The sequence below is a fragment of the Crocodylus porosus genome, unplaced genomic scaffold (assembly GCF_001723895.1).
Source record: "Crocodylus porosus isolate Cpor-Errol unplaced genomic scaffold, CroPor_comp1, whole genome shotgun sequence".
NCBI lineage: Eukaryota > Metazoa > Chordata > Crocodylia > Crocodylidae > Crocodylus > Crocodylus porosus.
In genome coordinates, this window is record NW_017728936.1 from 9,730,763 (window position 1) to 9,750,449 (window position 19,687).

Genomic DNA, 19,687 nt, shown 5'->3' on the forward strand with positions numbered 1-19,687 from the left:
ACTCCTTGGCTGTCATGGTGAGATGAGATCAGAACCACCCCAGACTTTAAAGAGCTCAAAGCACGGGTTCATCTGCAATGGCGTGCCAGCCCTGCAGCCCCCGCAACCAGCACAAGAAGCGAGGGGGAGCTCTCACTTTTATATAGAAAATCATAGGGGTTAGGGTCTTAGCCTCAAGCTTCCTCTTTCTTTTTCCCTTGCTCCTCCCTCTGCCCTCCAGCATTGGGGTTTCTGGGAATTGCAGTCCAAATTAACAGAAATCACAGCTTTGCAGACTGGCCCCCGGCTTTAACTGCTGTTACACATATTACATTCCCATGCCAATGGATTGCTTCTTGCATCCTCATCTTCCCACCTTCCCTCCACACACGGGCAATGGCATCTAGCTGGATTTTATCCTTCAAGGACAGCTACTCCTTCAGGTCTGGGACTCCATCCCTTCACTGCACCACATTTTAACCAGGAGGGGAGTTTGCGTTTCACAAAACATCTGACCTGTGATCTTCCAAAGGAACAAGACGCTTGTTGAGACCATCAGCAAGAACCATATGCTTAAGTCTCTTTTGAGTAAAGCAGCCGACAAGCAGACCTGCATCTAGACAACTACCTAATTTCAATCCACGTGTTTGGCCATTTGCACCCTGGGACCAGGACTGCTTTTTATGGCATGCACTGATGGGAAGTTTTGGGTGAGGCAGAAAACTATCCTGTTTCTACTGAAGTCAACTACTTCCAGAGGAACATCTAACACAAACCCATATCTTTATCTGTGATGGCACTCCTCATCAGGTTATTTATTTCTCTTACTGGAGGAACAGGCTTTGCAAACAATGAGGATCCACATGTGAGAGCTGGCCTGCTGAGAGACAGCTGATAAAAGGGCCAGAAATATAAACAAGGCGAGATCCTTGGGTAACCCATCACAGCTCTGCTAATACCAGGGCGGCTGCCTCTTGGAGCCCTGCCTGATATAAAGGGAACCTGAACATCCAGATTCTGGAGCTCTGCTCTAAATGGAGAGCTCATTATTTCCAATGATGCCTACAGCTGCCTGCATGACTCCTCTTCACCATGGGCCAGAGCAATGCACATCAAGATGGGAAAGTCCTGGTATTTAAACAGAGTGATTCGAGGCCAGAGCACTTTTCTCCCCAGCTTTGGGCTGCTCCCCTCTGTAATGCTGCTTGGGCTGGAAGGAACCAGGCAGTGATAAGCATGGCTGGCTTGCAGCAATATGTTGGATGGAGGCTCTGAGCCTCCTCTTGAGTCACTTGTCAGCTGCTTTGCATAATATTGGCACAGGCTCTGGTGCGAGTTTGCCTGGGGAGGTTTCTCTGGGGATGGGAACAGCAAAACAGTTCCGGCCGGATTTTTTTTGGCCTGGAATATTTTGTTCACTACCAAAAAGCCAAAAATGAATGAGATGGTTTTTACGCAGCCAGCCCCAATCCTACAGGGCATCTCCTTCCTGAGAGCACTCTACGACAAACAGCGCGATGTGGGAAGGAAGGAAACGGAGTGGGCTGCATGCTTATCTCTGCTAGGAAATCACCCGCTATAGCTATCTCAACACCTTGCAACTCATCCAAGAACATGCATCGGTCGTCTACACAGGGGCCTGCCTTGAGCCGAGCCGTCTGATTAGAAACAACCTGCTGACAAGGCTGGCGGTGCCCCCAGGGGAAGCAATAACCCCAAACCCCTTCATTTAACCTACCACTAACAGTGAGCTGGGACAGAGAAGTGACAGGGATTTGGACAGCTCTCGGGAGCTATCTGAAGCTGAAGGCGAGTTGAATTAAAGGGCATTGGGGAATTTTCCCAGGGAGGAGATTTGCTATGTGGGGCATTTGAGAATTTAGTGTTGTGTTGTTGAACCATGGAAGAGGAACAATGTCAAATTCATGAAACTATGAAATAAGGAAGAATATCAGACAGACATTCAGGTGTGCCAACTGCAATTATTTATCCAGTAAAATGTCCTCAGTACAACATGCAGCCAGCAGTAGGCAGAGGGTTTCTACACATACACATATCATTTGGGAAAAATAAAGGTGGGAAATTGGTTAGCTCACATGAATTGACTGTCTATTGACATGAATGCGCTCCTACCAGTTCTGTCATGTCAAATATCATATGAGGTTCAATGCTCACACCGAAGCCAGGAATGAAAAAGAAACCCAACAACATTCATTATAGTTACACATGGCATGCGAACGAGGTGTTACAAATGAGCAAACTCTCCAGGCTGCTTGAAAAGGGGCATTTTTCCATGAAACGTGATATGAAAAGTCCATTTTAAACAATAAAAGGATCTTAGTTATTGTTACAAATAACTCTGACCTCAAGTAACGCAGCGCTTTGCTTATGCATTTCACTTGGGGTAGACAGGTCAGAGATTTGGGAAAGAATATGACCATCAGTTATGCACAGCGCAGACTAGAGACAGCGAGCACAGCTATTGATGGAAGTGAGAGGAGGCCATAACCAGGGTTTCCAGAGCCAGCAAGATGAACTTAGTATGTGATCAGGTCACAGAGGAGCTAGCACTCAAAGGGGCACCAGCAGTGGCCTCTTTGTTCCCCTCTGCTGCTTTTGGGAACCTGGGTGCCCTCAAGCTGGATGACACAGGGCAGCAGAAAGCAGCAGCAAGTTCAGCAAAGCAATGCCTCCACCAGCCTTAGCATTAAGGAGAGGACCATGCCAGGGGAGCAAAACAGGGAGGATGTGGGGGTGAGGGAAAAGCAACAGCCACAGGATTAGGGATGCTTTGAGCCGCAGCTTAAAGCCCAGGTGTGTTCGTTCAATAGCCTTGGACGGCTGGACCCGCATCCTCAAGGATGCTGGGCTGGACGCTCAAGGTTCATTATAATAGTAACGTCATGGAGTAAACCAGACTCAGCAACTGAGCAGTGGGGCCAGTTTTCCACAGACTGGCCTGAGGAGTGCATTTAAACCCCCTCCATGTGACCATGGTGGACCCTCCTGCTTCAGGCTAAATGCAGCTGGGCTGGGGGCTTCCCCCGGGCAGGCTAAATGCTGATTTGAATCAAGCCGCTGCAATTTGCTGGCCTTGGAGAACTCTTGTCCTCACTTCTAGCTCTCACCTGCTCTCTATAGGGGATCCACATGGGGTTGGAGAGGGATGGAGGACAATGTGAGGGTCCTAGACATGTTCCAGAGGGTCCCCCTAGCCTCCCCAGGGCAGCACTTGTTCATAGGTTTCATAGACATCAGGGCTGGAAGGGACCTCGGGAGATCATCGAGTCCAGCCCCCTGCCGGAAGGGCAGGAAGTCAGCTGGGGTCATAGGATCCCAGCAAGGTAAGCATCCAATTTACTCTTGAATGTGTTCAAAGTAGGTGCTCTTGAAGGAGTTCGCCTGAGGAAGCTTTCACCTGGGCCAGGTGCTGGGTGAGGCGAGCGCAGGGAAGGGGTGCACAGCTCCAGGGAAGCACAGGGAAGAGGTGCACAGCTCCACCCTTTGCAACAGCCCTATCCCTTCTGCTCATGCCCTAAGTCACATCAAGCCAGCCTTTGTCACCCCCTTTTGTCCTCTCCCCTCTGCAGGATGTAAAAAGCCCTAATCACCCTCATTTGAATTTCAAATTACCCTTCTCCTTGCCTCCCCCCACCAACTGACTCCCAAGTTGGGAATATGGAAATTTCTCCTGCCTTCGATGTGGCTGTTCTATGGAAATCATAAAACTTATGCAAATCTAGAGATGGCCTAATCGTCATAGCAACCACCTATTTCCATGCCCATTGCTGCTGCCCTGGGACTGATCCTGTGCATGGTGCATGCTGCTTTCCAGGCCTGGAGGGGAGAGGCAAGAGGACGTGTCAGGGCTTTGGGGGGAGTTTAGGGCAAGGTAGCAGGACTTGCTATGTCCAAAGGATGCAGGCAGTCGGGGCTGCAGCCTGGGCTTGCACAGCAGGCTGCGGGGGGAGAACACAGTTTAGTGCCTCTGGATGTTTTAGTCCTTGGCCTCTGCTGAGCTGGCCATGAAACACTTGTTCTCATCTATGCTGATAGTGCAATGTTGGCACTAGTGCACTGGGACACGGGCTGAAAACCCACCAACCCACTTCACTCATGAACCACTGCATGGTCACTTGATAGGGATGGCTTTAGGGCACTACGCCCTGGCCATCATTTGCAAAAGTGACATAGAGCTGGATGGGTCATCACCTCATGCACGTCTGAGCCAACTGGCTGAAGACCAACATTGACTAGTTTCAGGGATGTATTTGGTAGCCTTTGGCTAGGCTTGACCAGTTGTACGCTGGGAGCATCTACAGGCCGCAACAGAGATCGGGGTGCTCTGGCGCTGGGTGCTGTACAGACTCCAAATTGACAATCTAGGTCCACAGAGGTGGGAGAAAGGATCAATGCCTCCGAGGGGAGCAGAGGCCCAGCGAGATGCAAGGGTGCACCCCAGGTCACACAGGGAGCTGGTGACACGGCTGGGGACTGAACCATCACCTCCAAAAACCAGGTCTGAACAGAGACCTCACCCTGGCCATGATGAAAGGGAGACGTTTCTGTGTAGGAAGCTCTGCCCTGGTTTGGCAGGTCCTATGGCAGAGGCTTCATATCAAGAGCTGCTGGTACCAGGAAACCTTGGGCATTTGTGTCAGTGCTGGCAGCAGTTGCTCATCCAGTTTGCAGCTGCTGAAGGATGTAGGAAGAAGTTAGCGTGAGAACAACAGGGGAAGGAATTGGTTCCCAAAGGAAAGAGGCTTCTGAATCGACTCTCAGGGGCTCAATTCTTCGAGCCGCTGGGCACCACAAGTCCATCTGTGGGCAGGAGCTTGGATAGCACGATCAGGAGAACCTCCTCCCAGGTGCCTCACAAGACTCAGTAGTGGACAAAACATGAACACGGGTTCAAGCATGAGCCTGGTACCGTAAGCACGTCATCAGTAGAGCCAGGAAGAAGCCAGGAATTGTGGCTGACATTTGGTGCTATACCCACGACACCGTCGCTGGCCCAGACCGTGCTGACCTGGGCTCCAGACGGCTGCCCTGGCATACACTGCATTGCTCTCTCTGCCCTAGGATGCCCAGGCTCTGTGTTAGTCTCCTGCATGACGCCCCAGTTCCCCTTTCGCCGGACAGAGCAGGGTGGGGGTGGAGGATGCTCCCGGGGTCTGACGCTATTCAGGCACTGCCACCTGGGCTGGAAGCACTTCCCCACTGCCCGTTTTTCCTTCCCCCTCTTCTTTCCATACTCGAGAGAGCTATGATGAAACGAAAGGGAAGCAGCCTGTTTTGATCAGATAATGTGGCAAAAATAAAGTGCCTGACAAATAAACAGTGCAAGGGGAGTCTCACCTAGTTGCATCGTTCCAGAGGCAGAGGACTTGGATAACTGCGAAGTGCTCTGCCTTCTGGCTTGGAGACCAGGGGTAAAGCTGCAGTGCCATGCCCTCTCAATTCCCATAAAAGCCAGCCTTGTGTTTCCTGTCGTGGCTTGTGCAAGTTTCTTTAATGAGTTCACTACCAAGCATGGAGCCTAGCCCATCAGTAAGCAGAGGAAACTCCCGTAGCAGCAAGCACAGCTTTTGGAAGTAACTATTGCAGCCTGCTGGTGTGAGCCACACGACAAGAAGGAGGGTTTGAACGGAAAGATGGTCCAGGGTTTAAGGTGGAGGCTGGGGTTGGGTTCCCTGCTCCATCCCAGCTTCCTGAGTCACCAGGAGCAAGTCACTCAGCCCCTCTGGACATCAGCCCCAGCCCTGGGGAGGGGCTGTGAGAGTAGCTATGACACTAATAGGGCAGGTAAGTATCTAAGAAGTGTCTAGACAGATAAGGTTCTTTGGGTAAATGTGATAGCTTTTATTACTCCAACTAAATAGTTGCAAAAATTGTTCTTTGCAAGCTTTTGGGCACAAACACCCTTCTTATGTCCTTGGACCAACACAGCTACAACCAACAACCCTGCAGCATAAAAAGTGCCTACTACTTGCAGTGAGAACAGGCAGGGTAAAACAGGAGACATTATTTGGAAGGGGAATATTTTGTTTGGAAAAAGGACTGTTTTCCTCCAAAACCCAAGTATTTCCTGATAAACTGACAACACCATTGAAGCTGTGTATCCTTCCAGACGAAAGTCGTGCACACTTAATTTTGTTTTTTTACATTCCTCCTCCCCACCTTTTTCTTTCTTTTTTTGTTTTTTTGTTTGTTTGCTTTAAAGAAACCATGTCCAAACTAGTTATCAATTTATCTGAGTGGAGTTTAGTTTTTCCAAAAGAACGGTTTTTGGGAAAATAAAAAGCCATTCATGAAAATGTTTAATAAAAAAAAAATAGGAAGATCGGCCCATTTCACACACTTCGCAATGAACGCCATTTCTGAGCTTATCCTTTTTAGGGGTCAAAGAGCTATCCATTTGCACCCAGTTCTGTTACTACACGGACAGGTCAGGGGCTATATTTATTTAATTGCTGATACCACCCTTCAAAGACTCCAGCTTCATTTTGGGGCCCAATTTACAGAGGTATTTAGATGCCTATAGATGCATCTAATAGGAAAGGCATTGCGTGCTAGGCATCTGACCCACTTAGGCATTTGTTTAGGGCATGTAGGTCACATTAGGTATGAAAATACTTTTGTCAAGCTGCTCCAAGTAAGTTTCCATTCTTTTTTCACATGTTCTGATATTGTAAGTTTTATAACACACTGCCCAGGAGGGGAAACAAATTCCCAGGAAGCTGTTGTTTGGTTTGTTGCAATCCGTTAGATCTCTTATAAATGGAAGGAAACCAGCTCTCAATTAATGAGCCATGCAGAAGGGAATATTCCCAGGTGAAGTTAGTAAGCAAAACAGATAACCATTAAGAGTTGCAACAAACATCCTCCTAACAGCAGGAATCAGGAAAGATAAAACAGCTTTCCAGGGAATTCAGTCAATGTGCAGGGGTGTTTATTAATTAACAGACTGGGATTAAGATATTCCCCACCCCCGTAAAGGGACAGATCCCAACTGGCGTACGCTGAAATCATTCCACTGGTGCCAGTTTACCCGAGCTGAGGATCTGACCTGTAAGGCTCAGCACCCTCACTTTCCACTTGCATGGAGGGCAGCTGAGTGCTCTTAGCAGCTTGTATGAGCCGGCCTGGAGCGCTTATTATAGTTGGGGCAAAGGTCCTGGGAACAAAAGCAAGAAGCTTGAATTTCACTGCGCTATCTGCCCTTTCTCCCATCACAGCCCATTGCTAGTTGGAACATTGCTGAAGGTCTGGAGCGGCTCAGACAGCCGTGCCGAACTTGTGTTAAATGATTCTCCAAGAATTAACAGCAGGTTCACTGCTTCTGTCCACAGGGAAGTCTTTCTTTCTCGACTGAGTAAAAGATACCTACAGGTCTGGGGTCCCTTGCACGAATTCCAGGCTGGTAGAGTAGAGCGACTACTGCTGTGCATACCCATTCATGATTTTCACCCATTCAATTCGCTTCTCTGCATTAACTTTCCACTCCTGGCTGAAAGATTTTTTTTCCCCCTCTCCCCATGCTTGCTAGGAAGACTAGCTGGCAAGCTTATTTTAAAATAAATGCATATTATCTAATGGGCTTCAATTGTGGCCTTGGCTTCACGAGTTGCACACACCACTGACTTCAGCTGAAGTACTCCGCGGTTACTCAAGCGTAACAGAGGAAAATAACTAGATTAGTCAAGAGCTGAGGCAAGAAACACCACTCAACTCATGTAGCAAGCTAGCGTTCTCAACCAGCCTTGAAATGATTTGAAGTCAATAAGCACTAATGTTGCAGGCCGCGTAGGGCTAGACGTTCAGAAGAGTCCAACGCCTGCTCAGAGACCGGAACAAATGGTCAGATTTTCAGAGTTGCTCAGCATGGCGGGTGCTGGGCCGGTCTGAAGGTCTGGTCCTGTGGGTGGAGAGCACTCGAAATCTACCCAAGTCTGCACAACCTGTAGTAAAATCTTGCCCGCACTGAAGTCAATGGGAGTTTTGCTCCTGATATCAATACAGTTGGGCTGTTACCCTGCCCTCGTGTAGAGACAATAATCCTTCACAGACTATGGTCCACATCGAAGATTAGCTCACATCCTATTAAAACCTGAGTCCTGTGAGTCTATATTGAAGTTATTTGGCTGCACTGGGCTGTTCTCATCTGCTCTAAATCTTTTTCATGATGACGTTTTGCTAACAGTGAAATCATTTCATGTGCAGTGCTGCTTTGATGCAACACATCTCTTTGCCGGCCTGGGGACTATCAGCAAAGAGATTCTTCTACACTTTTTTTCCATGAGCTCCCTGCACATGGGCTGCACCAGGGGGTCTCTGGAAAGTCTGGCTGTAAATATTATAACACGAACCGGTGGGTGCTTGAAGTTCTGCTCATTATTTATGTGCCTGAATGGGAACGGAGCCCCTTTCAAACTGGGTCCCAAGGCTGAGATTCAAAGCCTGTTTGTCTAAGGGAATCTGTCTTAACACTGTAAAATACACAGTTGAAACAGGTGGCGTTTTTAGGCCCCCTGCCACTGTTCTGGCTGAATTTAGTGCCGCACAGATCTATGTTAAACCTGGAACGAAAGAATCAAGTGAAAGGCCCTGCTCATTAGCCTTTCCCATTCAGGGAAAGCTGGAGCAAAATGAGCGGCAGGTTAATTGCTGTTTTAACACCACTGACTTCAGCCCATTGACTGGGCTGGTTAGTGGAAAGAGGCATCTAACCGGCTCCTGGAGGAGCGTTCCCATCTGAGAAGTGGAGCAAGATGCCTAGTTGTTTTCAAATGAATCCCAGTAAGTTTAAAAATGGGATTATACCAGGTGGTTCCCTGCCACAGAAGGGTCCTGGCCTCAAGGGGCCCCTTCCAGCCCTGTTTGTAATCCCCAAGGAGAGATTTGCCTCTGGGAGTTTTGTCCGAGTGAAGACTGCTGAATTGGACCCTGCATACAATAAGAAGCCACCTGTGCAAGGCTAGATGGACCACATGCACGCCGATGGCATTCATCCTCCTGGCAGCACATTCATCAGTTTAAAGGCTTGACCACAACGAACATTACTGAGACTAGAGGTGATTAATAGAAAGGGTCTTTCCTTCTGATTGAGAGGTGAGCTCTGCTCGACCCAAGCGCAGCATCTGGACCCACGCACAAGCTGGCTAGCTGTGTCTCATGCACCATAGACAGCAACTTCCAGCAACCACGACCCCCTACCTCCCCCTGCTCCGGGTCCCCCCAAGGCCCCGAGTCCTGGGACAGGAGCGAGGGAGGGCGAGCTCTCACCTGGCTCCACTTGGTCGGCTTCGCTCCGCGCTTCTGTGGAATCTGCCACATTGCCGCTCATCTTGATCTCTGAAAAGAAGGCACAACTGATTTTAATAACAGGTCACAGTCCCAGGCAACAGGCACATGTGGCTTCCACTAAACAGCACAAATGAATGCATAATTATAATACTCCATCAGACTTTCAAATTCCTGATTCCCCCACATCCAGTCACTAGAATATTCATCAGCTCCGAGGATGCGTTTCCCCTCCTGTTGCTCTCTCCCTCGCTCTCGTCCCCTTCTCGATCCACTGTGGCTCTCTCACCTTCTGCATCATTCATTGTGGTGGATATTTAGCAAGTGGGGCATCTCCCCTGGTCTCACTGACCGCTCCCCGGGGTCTATTAGATTGGGATCTTGAATGAGATAATGAAGGAAGAGGCTTGCCATCATGGCTTTGGGGTCCAGCTGCTACTCCTGCCTATTTTAGGAGTGAAGCAGCCCCTCTCTCTCCTGGACAGTTCAGCAGTCGCAGTGTGCTTGGTGCTGTACAGGATGAACAATGAAGTCCCTAGAGGGGCTGGGAGAGACCAGAAAGGGGGTACATCCAGAGAGGGAATAACATGAAACAGGTCTCGCGCTCTCTCATCAGTAACACCTCACTATCAACTGGCATCTTTCAGCCTCTTTGCTCTCTGCTCTCCATCTACCTCTGCCCTCATCCATCTCACACACATGCATCCTTGAACCTCCACCGTCGTGGAGCAGTCCACCCAATGCCAAGCGATGCCCCAAGCTCAGCCACACCACACGCAGGTCTGCCATGTCCCGCCAGCATTTCTTGCCTCCACCCTTTTTGTCAATAAATTAAATGCTTACCCTTGAAGTGACAGCTGCCACCTTGCCTGGGGCCACAGTCTCCCTTGGGGACAGCTGGAAGAAAGGGGTGGGAACTCAGTCAACTTTGCACTAACCCTCAGCACACTTTGTCCACTTGTTAAAGCAGCAAAGCAGAAAATTAAAGGAAGAAGAGTATAATATTCAAATTCATACAGGCACCCTCTTCCCCCTTCCCATGTGTGTGCAAACTTTAACTCTTTCCAATCTCATTGCAGGGTGGGGTGAGGGGAGAGATAACAAGCTGTCTAATTTGCATAGGCGTCTAGCAACCAATCCCCATTGAGAAAGCAGCTTGATTTGCATCAGGTAATAATACTGCAATGTGCAAGCACCAAGAGCATATGCTGTGGTTTTGCCTAAAAATAAGAGACAGGTGGACACCTCCTTAAAGAGACATCACCTGCAAACATTTTGTTTTCCACAGCCCCCTTTAATAATTTCCCCACAGCAAACAGACATGACTATTGCTTCCCTGGTTACCTCCCTCTCAACCCTCATACTAGAACTGCTTGGAAACTTTCAGTGAAAACTTTTATTCTTTGGATGGAAAGTGCCCTTTTCAAAGCTCGTGTTTGCTGGGAGGGGAGGGGTGATGGTACTAGTATGTTTTTAACAAAAAGTTTCAAAGCAAAAAGAAAGGTTTCATTTTTATGCGGGAGTGGCCAAAAATAAAATATTCTGCAGGTTTTCAGACATTTCCCCCATTGATCTAAAACTTGAAATGAGAAAAAGTGGTTTCTTCCCTAACAAAACTACATCTGGGCTTGCATCTTGGGTGAAGCTTCTGGCATCACTGTTGCACATTAATAAAAACAATATTAATAGTAATAGCACTAACAGCAGTAATAAGCCACAACCATAACCACAACCATAGAAGTAATATGTCTAAATATGGTAGTACTGCTAAGAGATCATAACTGAGATTAAGTCTGGGACCTCCATTTGAGAAATGGTTCTTTGGTTCCATGCAACACGTTTAGAAGAACAAACCAAAGCTGTATTTTTTATTTTAAAAAAATCTCCCCAATGATTTTTAAGGTTTACTTAAAAAAGAAAAAAAACCCAAACAAACACAACTGCATTTGGGCGTGGGTTTTACAATGAAAAGGCAAGAAAGGTGTATATAAAAACGTCTGTTTGCCATGAAAGTGTCTATTTTCACAAAAAGAAGCGTTTCAATGAGAAAGGTATGAACTAGCAATACCTATGCAGCACTCAGGCAAACAGGGCCTGAGACACCTAATAAGAGACAATTGCTACTTTAAAGAGTTTGCAGTAGGCATGGCAGTAGAAGCAGGAGGGGAAACAGAGGCGGAGGGAATGGCAAAATGATTTTCCTAAGGTCATCGAGCATGTCAGTGGCAGAGGTACAAAAAAAAAGCTCAATGCCTTAGTTAATAGACTACAGTGCCTCTTAATTCACATACCTTGGACTCGCACAGCCTCCTCCCCAACACAAATATATACAACAGTGGTACTGGATGCTTTCTTGGTTGCCCCCCGCCCCGCTCTGTTCAGACTCCTATACCCCCCAGAAGGTTTGTGATACCTAATGGCCACTGAAACATCTAGGCTGCAGTTCTGACCTCTTTCAGCTCCATGTCGGACCTGAAAGGAGCTCTTTTCCAGTTGATTAGCTTCAGAGATGCTTCTGATTTACATCTGCATGAGCAAAGGATCAGCTCCTCAGCCCCTAGTGAGCCCCTCAAATAAGTGCATTTCTGTTGGCTGCAACAGGAAGTTACAGCGGCAATCTCAGGGCTTGTACTGCAAGTCTTGGGATATTTTGGCATTTTTGTTAAAGCTGCAGCTCCCAGAGTCAGGGGATTATGTGAGGACCTTAGCTTTTATAGAGCTAAGGTACATTGTTTAGAAGAAAATTGAAAACATGAGATGCGATGCCTTAAACACAAGGAAGATGAATGAAACAAGCCCCATTTTTATTCTTTTTTAAGAAAAAAAATCACCCGATCATTGAGTCAAGCTCATGATTTGGGTGTGGGTCTGGGTATAGGCTGGGTCCTGAGCTGGCAATAACGTAGCTGACATCCTCCAAAGGGTGCTCAAGAGCAAGCAGGAGAGAAACCCAGGTACAGCTGGCGAAGGAGAGGCAATGCTGCCCCATGCTAGAGAGAATGGCTGTTTACTGACACCTTAAGCGTCCCATCGATAAATATGTGGCAGGGAGCTCAGATGATAAAACACAGACACATCAATATGCTTGCAACAAACAATCAATTTGTCCGCACAGCGTCTGCTACTGGCGTGGAAGTCCATTTAAATTCATAATCTTATGGCTGTGCGTTTATGATGCAGCTTTCCTAAGCAGGAGATTCACAGTGAATAAGCAGGTTGATAAAAAGCACTAAGGAAAAGAGTGCTTCAAATCTAGTTTAAAGTCCTTCGAAGCTGCAATGCCCTAACTTAAAGGTTGTCACCTTTGGTGAGATGCTGACCCAGCCTGAACTAGTGAAGGTTTGCTGGTATTGCTAGACATAGAAACCTTCCCTTCCCCACAACTGTACCTCCAAATTAGGATATTTCTTTGCATGAAAAAAGTCTCTTCCAATAAAGCACTTTTTGCCAGTACATCTGCACCTATACTAGGGTTTTTGTTGGCACAAAAATGTCAGGGGAAAAAATTCCTTCACATTACTTTATTGGGAATGGTTTTAACACTGAAAAAGTTATGCGCCTTTACAGGGGGAATATTAATGGAAAAATAATCATGGTGGCTGAGATTTTCAAACATCATCTATTGGATTTCACTGGGTTGTAGGTGCCTTGAAATTTCCACCAGGTGTTAAGATATCTCAGGTACACTGGGATGATTTGCAGAGGTGCTGCATACTCCCTGAAGTCCAAGGATCCTACCTGGGCTCAGCACCAGAACTTAGCCAGTGAGGTGGGCAAATGGGGAATTTTGCAAACTTCCATTTAACACCCTAGAAAATGCAGGTATTTTAAAAGCAGGTCATATTTTCCATTGCAAGTGATCGTTTAAATGTAAGAGGCCAAGTGCCTCTGGGAGGGGAATTTCAGTTGATTTGGTGTGGTTACACTGGTACGGAAGTTGGTGCAGACACTCAGCTTGGACAATGAAATCAAACCAAGTCAGTTGGTTTCACTCCTGCACCATTTGGTGTTACCTGCAGTATTTCCAGCCCTGGGTTGCTGCAAAGTGACGGAGGCAAGGATGTTGTTCATGGGTTCTGCAGGTTTTATTTTCAAAACACTTAATTCTTTGCTTTACTGTTCCTGAATGTGGGGTGGGGGGGGGATTTTTGCATCAAAACTGTACTTTTAACAGGTGTTAACAGCACCCACTGACTGTGGGTCAGATTTTCAGCTGCGGTAAATCCATGATGCTGGTGAGCTCTGCTGACCTGTACCCGCAAAGGACTTCAAAGTGTTAAGTCTTAATGTTTCCAAGTAATACCAAGAAAGCCTGGAACTGGCTCCTCTCCGTCACCAGCCAGGGCCTGGGCCCAAGGAGCTAAGCCATAAGCTAACATGCACCAGGACCCAGTGCGGTCTATAATGAGAAGAGGGGCTCTGCGTCCTCACCAGCTGTTCTGGAGAAAGGCAGGACCTCAAAGCGAGGTCTCGGTAGGTAAAGTGTCAGGGACCAATTCTAGGGCTATGACAGTTCATAGCTGGCAGCAGATTGCTTTTACCTAAGCAGCTAGCAGCTCCCAGGCCTTGATTAACAGGAGTAGAGAGTGGCAGAGGAGGCAAGATCCCTTCTGGGACTTAGGAAAAGCCTCGGTAATCTCACAAAGCCAGCTACAGTCACACAGCACGTACACTCACACACACACTAGCTCCATGCAGACCGGCTGGCAGTAAACAGTGAGCTGAAAGTACCCACGAGCATATACAAGCCATGTGGGGACACTAATGTATGCCATGAACACATGAAGACCCTTATACCTTGGCACAGAAGCACACACTGGTGCACATCCCCATACCTCTTGCCATGGTTTAGGGCATTTACCAGGGGCTTCTCTTTCCTGGGACTAATACAAGTTCTAGCTCCCCACATCCCATCCCTATCCCGAGCCCTGTGCACACGCAGAGCTCGTTCACCCAAGGGAGATGGTGCCTTCTGCTCCAGCTGCCTGTCCCATGCCCCCACCCTGCCCTTAGCTGCTCGTGTGCAGCTGGGCTTATGGATGAGGTGGCAACTGGAGGTAACCAACCAGACATACTTCTGCCCAAAACTCCCTGCTAGCCCCACGTCTCTCATTCCCCCGAAAACCCCCATTCTCCTGCTGACTGCTTTCCCTCCTGTGCCCCAGCAGTCCTCCTCTGTCTCTTCAGCTCTAGCTCTAAAGCTTCCAGTGTCCCCTAAAAGCTGCTGAACATGCCCCCGTCTCCTGCAGAAACCCCTGCCCAGGCAGGCAGGAAGCCTCGTGGAATTGGCAGCAGCTACCGAAGTCATGTGGTGGGGTTGGAGTAGGGATCGGGTCCCTTTCCCCATCCCCTACCCGACCTGCAGCCCTCTGCTGCCTGCTGGACCCCAGCCAAGCCCTCTCTCCCTTTACCTGTGTGCATGGACTCCAGATTCACCATCCTGCAAGAGGAAGGGAATCCACAGCGTGCCCAGCTTCCTGCTGCCAGCCCCAGACCTGCCCGAGGGGCTGCCAGCTTGGCCGTCCCCACCGCAGCACCACCTCGTCAGCAGGGCTCAGGTCAGCTCCAAGAGCAGGGGCAGCTGCATTGCCTCCGTCCCGCTGGGCCAGGTGAGCACGCTGCGGATGGAGGCGGCCGCGCCCCCACGTTGGCACTGTCCCGCTGCTGGGAGCCTGGCACATGGCCCATGCAAAATGGAGAGATTTGCATATTAGTAACTCTGGGAGGGTTGAGTCCCTGCAGCATTAAAAGGGGGTGGGGTGGGAGAGGGAGGGGAGGCAGCCTCAGCGAGGCGCCCACACCCCACAGCACCTGCCTGCCTGCCTGCTGCCAAGCCCGCGAGAAGGGGCTCTGCCAAAACTTGGTGCACGGCGAGTCCTAGATCCTAATCGTCCCCTGTAGGAAATGCACTGGGCTCCCGCCTGCCGCAGCACAGATAAAGGAGGCTGAGACACCTGCCTGGGCAGGCCCCAGGGAAACCACTGAGCTCCAGCGCAGGGAGGGAGCTTGCAGTCTGAGAGAGGGCCCAGAAAATAGTTTCAAAGCTGGTCGGGTCGGAAGAGACCTGAGCAGATCATCAAGTCCGACCCCCTGCCATGGCAGGAAAGAGTACTGGGGCCAAACGACCCCGGCAAGGTGGATGTCAAGCCTCGTCTTAAAGACCCCCAGGGTAGGAGCCAGCACCGCTTTGCGTGGAAGTTGGTCCCAGAGTCCCCAGGGCAGTCCACGGGCCTGGGTGGTTATGCGGACACGGGCTGTCAGCAAACGACACCACTTGTGCAGTGGGGGCAAGCTGGGCACACGGCGGTGACGTGACTCGCGTTACAGGGGCAGGGCACGGGGACTCCTGGCCTACGCTCTGCTGGTCTGTCCTTCCTCTCCTCGACTTCCAGTCGCGGTACTCGCTCACTGCTACGGGTGCCAGCATGGAGAAGATCAGCCCCTGCTGTCAGCTCCTCACGGGAGACCCCCCTCCTGGACCATCGTCTCCCTCACGCTCGGACCAGATCTCCAAGCTGAGGTGCCAGGGACTTACAGGGTCCCTCTATGCAGGGTTCAGGGCACACTCCTTCCTATAGCCCCCTGCGATTCCCCCACACCCACCCTGCCCAAGGGGGTCTGCACTGGATAATGCCGGACAGTAACAGAGACAAGTTTGTTCCCAGCCAGCTGTGTAGGCTCTGACCTCCCCAGGTCTCCATGCTGCCAGGAATCTCCCCCGAAATTGTTTATGAGTGTTAATGCCAGGTACAAGCTGTCACACATCCGTCTCTGAACCCACGCTCACCAGCACATGCCTTTTCCCAGAGACTGCTCTTCCTTCCTGGAAAGGCAGGTTTTCCCCCAGGGCCAGGCGGGATCACTCTGCCCAGTGTCAAAGGCACCCCAAAATCATGGGGTTGGGAAGCAGGGAGAGAGCAGGGAAGAGTCCGGGGGCAGGCAGGAAGCTCCCGTGGGAGCACAAGGAAGGAGGAAAAACCCAAGGGGAGAAATCAGGAGCAGAGCAGAGCAGAGTGGAGAAGTGGGACACGGAGAAGTCACCAGGGTGGGGACTTCTCAGGAGAGATTTTCCAGGCTGTGGTGACATAGGGCTCAGATGTGGCCTTGTTTTCAGGGGCTGCGCTGCAAGATATGCCTGCTCTCTTGGTGGGTGCAATGATTACCCTGGCCGGACTGGGGGCCTCTACAAGCGTAGGGGCTGCAGCTCTGGCTGGGAGCCATAAGGGATGCTTACCCCCAAGGGATGGGTGCTCACGCAGACACACCAACTGGGGGCTTTTCCACATGCACGTGATGCCCAGCAGTGTGCAACGCACCCGATTCCCTCGCCTGAGACATGCGAGCCCCTCGGCTGCCAGCAGACCAGCCGCCTGGGTGACAGACATCCGCCTTCACCGCTTTCCCTAGCTCAGAGCTGCAGCCGCCGCACCACCTCCCTCCTCTCCGGGGGCCCGATAGGCTGGTACACAATGCCACCTCGTGGACTGCTCACTCTGCAAAGGCTGGAAGGACCATGCAGCGAGAGGGCTGGGGAATTCACCAAGGACTGGAGAGTTTAATCACGGAGCTGAAATGCAGCTTGGGAGCCCGGGGGAGAAACGGGCATTTGGCAAGAGAGAGAAAAATCGATCCGTATTGATGACAATTTTTGTTCAGCTGAATGTTAAAAGACGGTTAAGGTTCACCCTTTGCAAAACCTCTCCTGGGCCCGATCACAGGGCTGGAACGATTCCCTGCAGTCGCGTGGGCTCCTGGAAGACTGCGTGCAGGCACGGGGGGTTGGCCGCATGGACCCAGCTGCGAAGACCAGGCCCCTTGTTATTAACTGCTCTAAATACAATTGCCCCGACTGAGGAAAAATGCATCCCCTACAAAGCTTAGTTAGCTGCAGCTATGGAAATAAATGCTATGCCTAAAATAAGGCTCATCTGAGATGCTCAGGGCCTGGGGTGCCCTATTGCAGCCCTCTTCAAATGAGATTCCCTGCTTAATCCAGCTTTGGGCTACGTGAAGCTATACATGCAGGATACATGAATAGACTCAAGCGGATGGTCAGGATCACACCTATCTGGCATTCTTGCTCTCAGTAAATGCAACAGGCAACAATTTCCCAAGAAGGCAAGTGAGGTTGGGTGCCCCTGCTTCAGTGGCCCAAACTGGAGGTGAGGAAGTTAAGAGCCCCTGTAGTGCCCATTGATTTCCATGCAACTGTGGTGCTCAGCACCTTCCGCTTCAAAGTGTCACAGCAGGGAAGAGGAGCCCCTTTTCAGCACCCCGGGCTGCCAGGGTCCTCCTGAGTCAGCGAGTCCAGTCTCCCAACCATCTGCTCAAAATAGCTGGCAAGAACATCCCCAACGCACCTCGTAACACCCAAACCAAAACCACGGTGCCAGGAGGACAGCAAGGTCACCGTCACCTCCTCCGGGCTCTGCTTACGACTTTCTGGTAGCGTCTTGATTTTCGCTAATGCAACGTGGTTTTGGACACTAGTTTACAGCCTCGTTGTAACACATGCACTAGTTTATCATCCTCCTGTGGCCCTAATAAAAGCTTTCTACAAAAAAAAAATGCTGGTAGATGTTAAGACCGTGCAGGAGTGACTTACACCTTCAAGGGAAGCCTTTTCTGTATTAACATAAAACCATCTTTCCACCCTGAGACAGATTAGCTTTCACACTGTCCTGGAGACAGTCAGCTCTCGATTTACTGAAGATACCGCTGCCAGAAATCAGCAGCTCTTTTGCAGTGACATCAATGAATGACCCATCCATACTCATCATTGTGTACTCTCCATCTGCCAACATCCATTCCTTCTTTGGAGAACAATAAACCTTGGGGGATAAAGCTTGATTTACAGACAGCCGCCTTCCAGCTAGAACCTCAGCGCACAAGCTGCCGCGTCAGCTCGGCACACACAATAAAGATCCACTAATGCTTTTCTCTAGAGCGAGTATTTATACCATTGCTCACAGCCAAAACTTCCTTCCCCCGCTTGCTGGGTGCCAATTTGTGTCCCCTGCTGCACCTGCAAATAGTTGCCTTTCAATAGGATTGTTTGCACAGGTGGGTTTTACAGGGCTTTGGAAAGAAATGTTGTGACAAATGAGTTTTATTCGTCTGCTGGACATAAGCTTGGATTTGCTTTTTGTTGCTTTTTTGCAAGGGGGAGTGCAGGGGAATAATGAGAGATCCTGCAAAGTGGTGGATGGCTTGGGAAGTTAAAACCTGCAGCGCGTGGGGGTTGGCTACACATTACATTCACTTAAATGTCTTTATTGGGAAAATTGCTGTTGCAACCTTGCTGCCCACCTAAGGAGAGTCCAGGGCACAGAGGTCTGCCTGCTTTTCCAAGTGCAGAGCAATGCGAGTGCGGTGGCAACACAACCCAGCTATGCCCTCTCGTGGAACGTGGCAGAAGCACACGCAGCAGAGATCTAGTCTTGGGCAGACTAGGACAGCGCCACGGTCCCTTTGAGATCTGTTAGGATGCTGTGGGGTGCCACGCATCCTAAAGGGGTTTGTTAGCACTGCTAGGTGTGCTAACATGATTCCCAGGCCCAGAGTCAAGAGACCTACCCCAGTTTGACCTCTGGAACAACACTGGAGACTGGAAATGCTGACCGTCTTTGGAGGCATGTTGAAGGCCATGCGTGGGTCCAGGGGAATTTCCCTGGTTCATAAAAGGTATGTTGTAAATCCAGGAAAGCCCACTGATTTCCAGCCGGAACATGCTGCAAGAAAGCAGGCTTGGAAAGCAAAGTGGACACCTCAGCACAGGTGTTGGCAATGTCATCGACTGCTTGAGAGCAATCCCAGAGCCCAAGCCACTGCAGCCTCCTGGGGAGGTAGTGAAGGAGGATGCCCATGGTCGGGGCCAGGATGTTGGGATCTTGCTAAGTCTCTCGGGACGGGCTGAGCTTACCTTTCTGTGCTGGGTGGTTTCTCGGCCTCTCCCCCCCCAGTGGCCCGGGATGTTTCCCAGCTGTGCATCATCCATCAGCCTGGAGAGGGCTGAGAGCATGCGGCCTCTAATCATGGGGGAGAGCAGCCAGGTGTGTAGACAAGCCAGGCAGGTGGAAGGAAGGCAGCAGACAGATGCCTTGATGGGGACCATGCACTTACATGAGAGGTATGCTAGGAGCCTTGGAAATATAGCCACCCTGCTGCAGAGCAAGTAGTTATGTCCTCATAGGCCATAGCTGCAGCACTGCCCTGGTTGGGAGGAGGATATAACCCTAAAAAGAGACAACCCAGCACCCCCACACAGGGAAAATTTCATAGATTTCATAGACATTAGGGCTGGAAGGGACCTCGAGAGATCATCGAGTCCAGCCCCCTGCCCAAAGGGCAGGAAGTCAGCTGGGGTCATAGGATCCCAGCAAGATAAGCATCCAATTTACTCTTG

At 50.0% G+C, this 19,687-nt stretch overlaps 1 protein-coding gene across 3 annotated transcripts in view; it reads right to left on the bottom strand.

The window, feature by feature from the left end:
• Positions 1–19,414, bottom strand: part of POU2F3 (POU class 2 homeobox 3) — a 53,761-nt gene extending 34,347 nt beyond the window's left edge. Inside the window, exons 1-3 of one of the 3 annotated variants that reach the window (XM_019547067.1) lie at positions 14,694–14,892; positions 10,126–10,179; positions 9,265–9,333 (exon numbers count right to left, since the gene is read on the bottom strand). In XM_019547067.1, coding sequence (XP_019402612.1) covers positions 9,265–9,333; positions 10,126–10,179; positions 14,694–14,721 — 151 coding nt within the window. In that variant the 5' untranslated portion in view covers positions 14,722–14,892. Of the gene's footprint in view, positions 1–9,264; positions 9,334–10,125; positions 10,180–14,693; positions 14,893–18,858 lie in introns of those variants that run through there. The other 2 variants (XM_019547069.1, XM_019547068.1) reach the window with 2 other exon arrangements.
• Between the last annotated feature and the right edge of the window lie 273 nt (positions 19,415–19,687).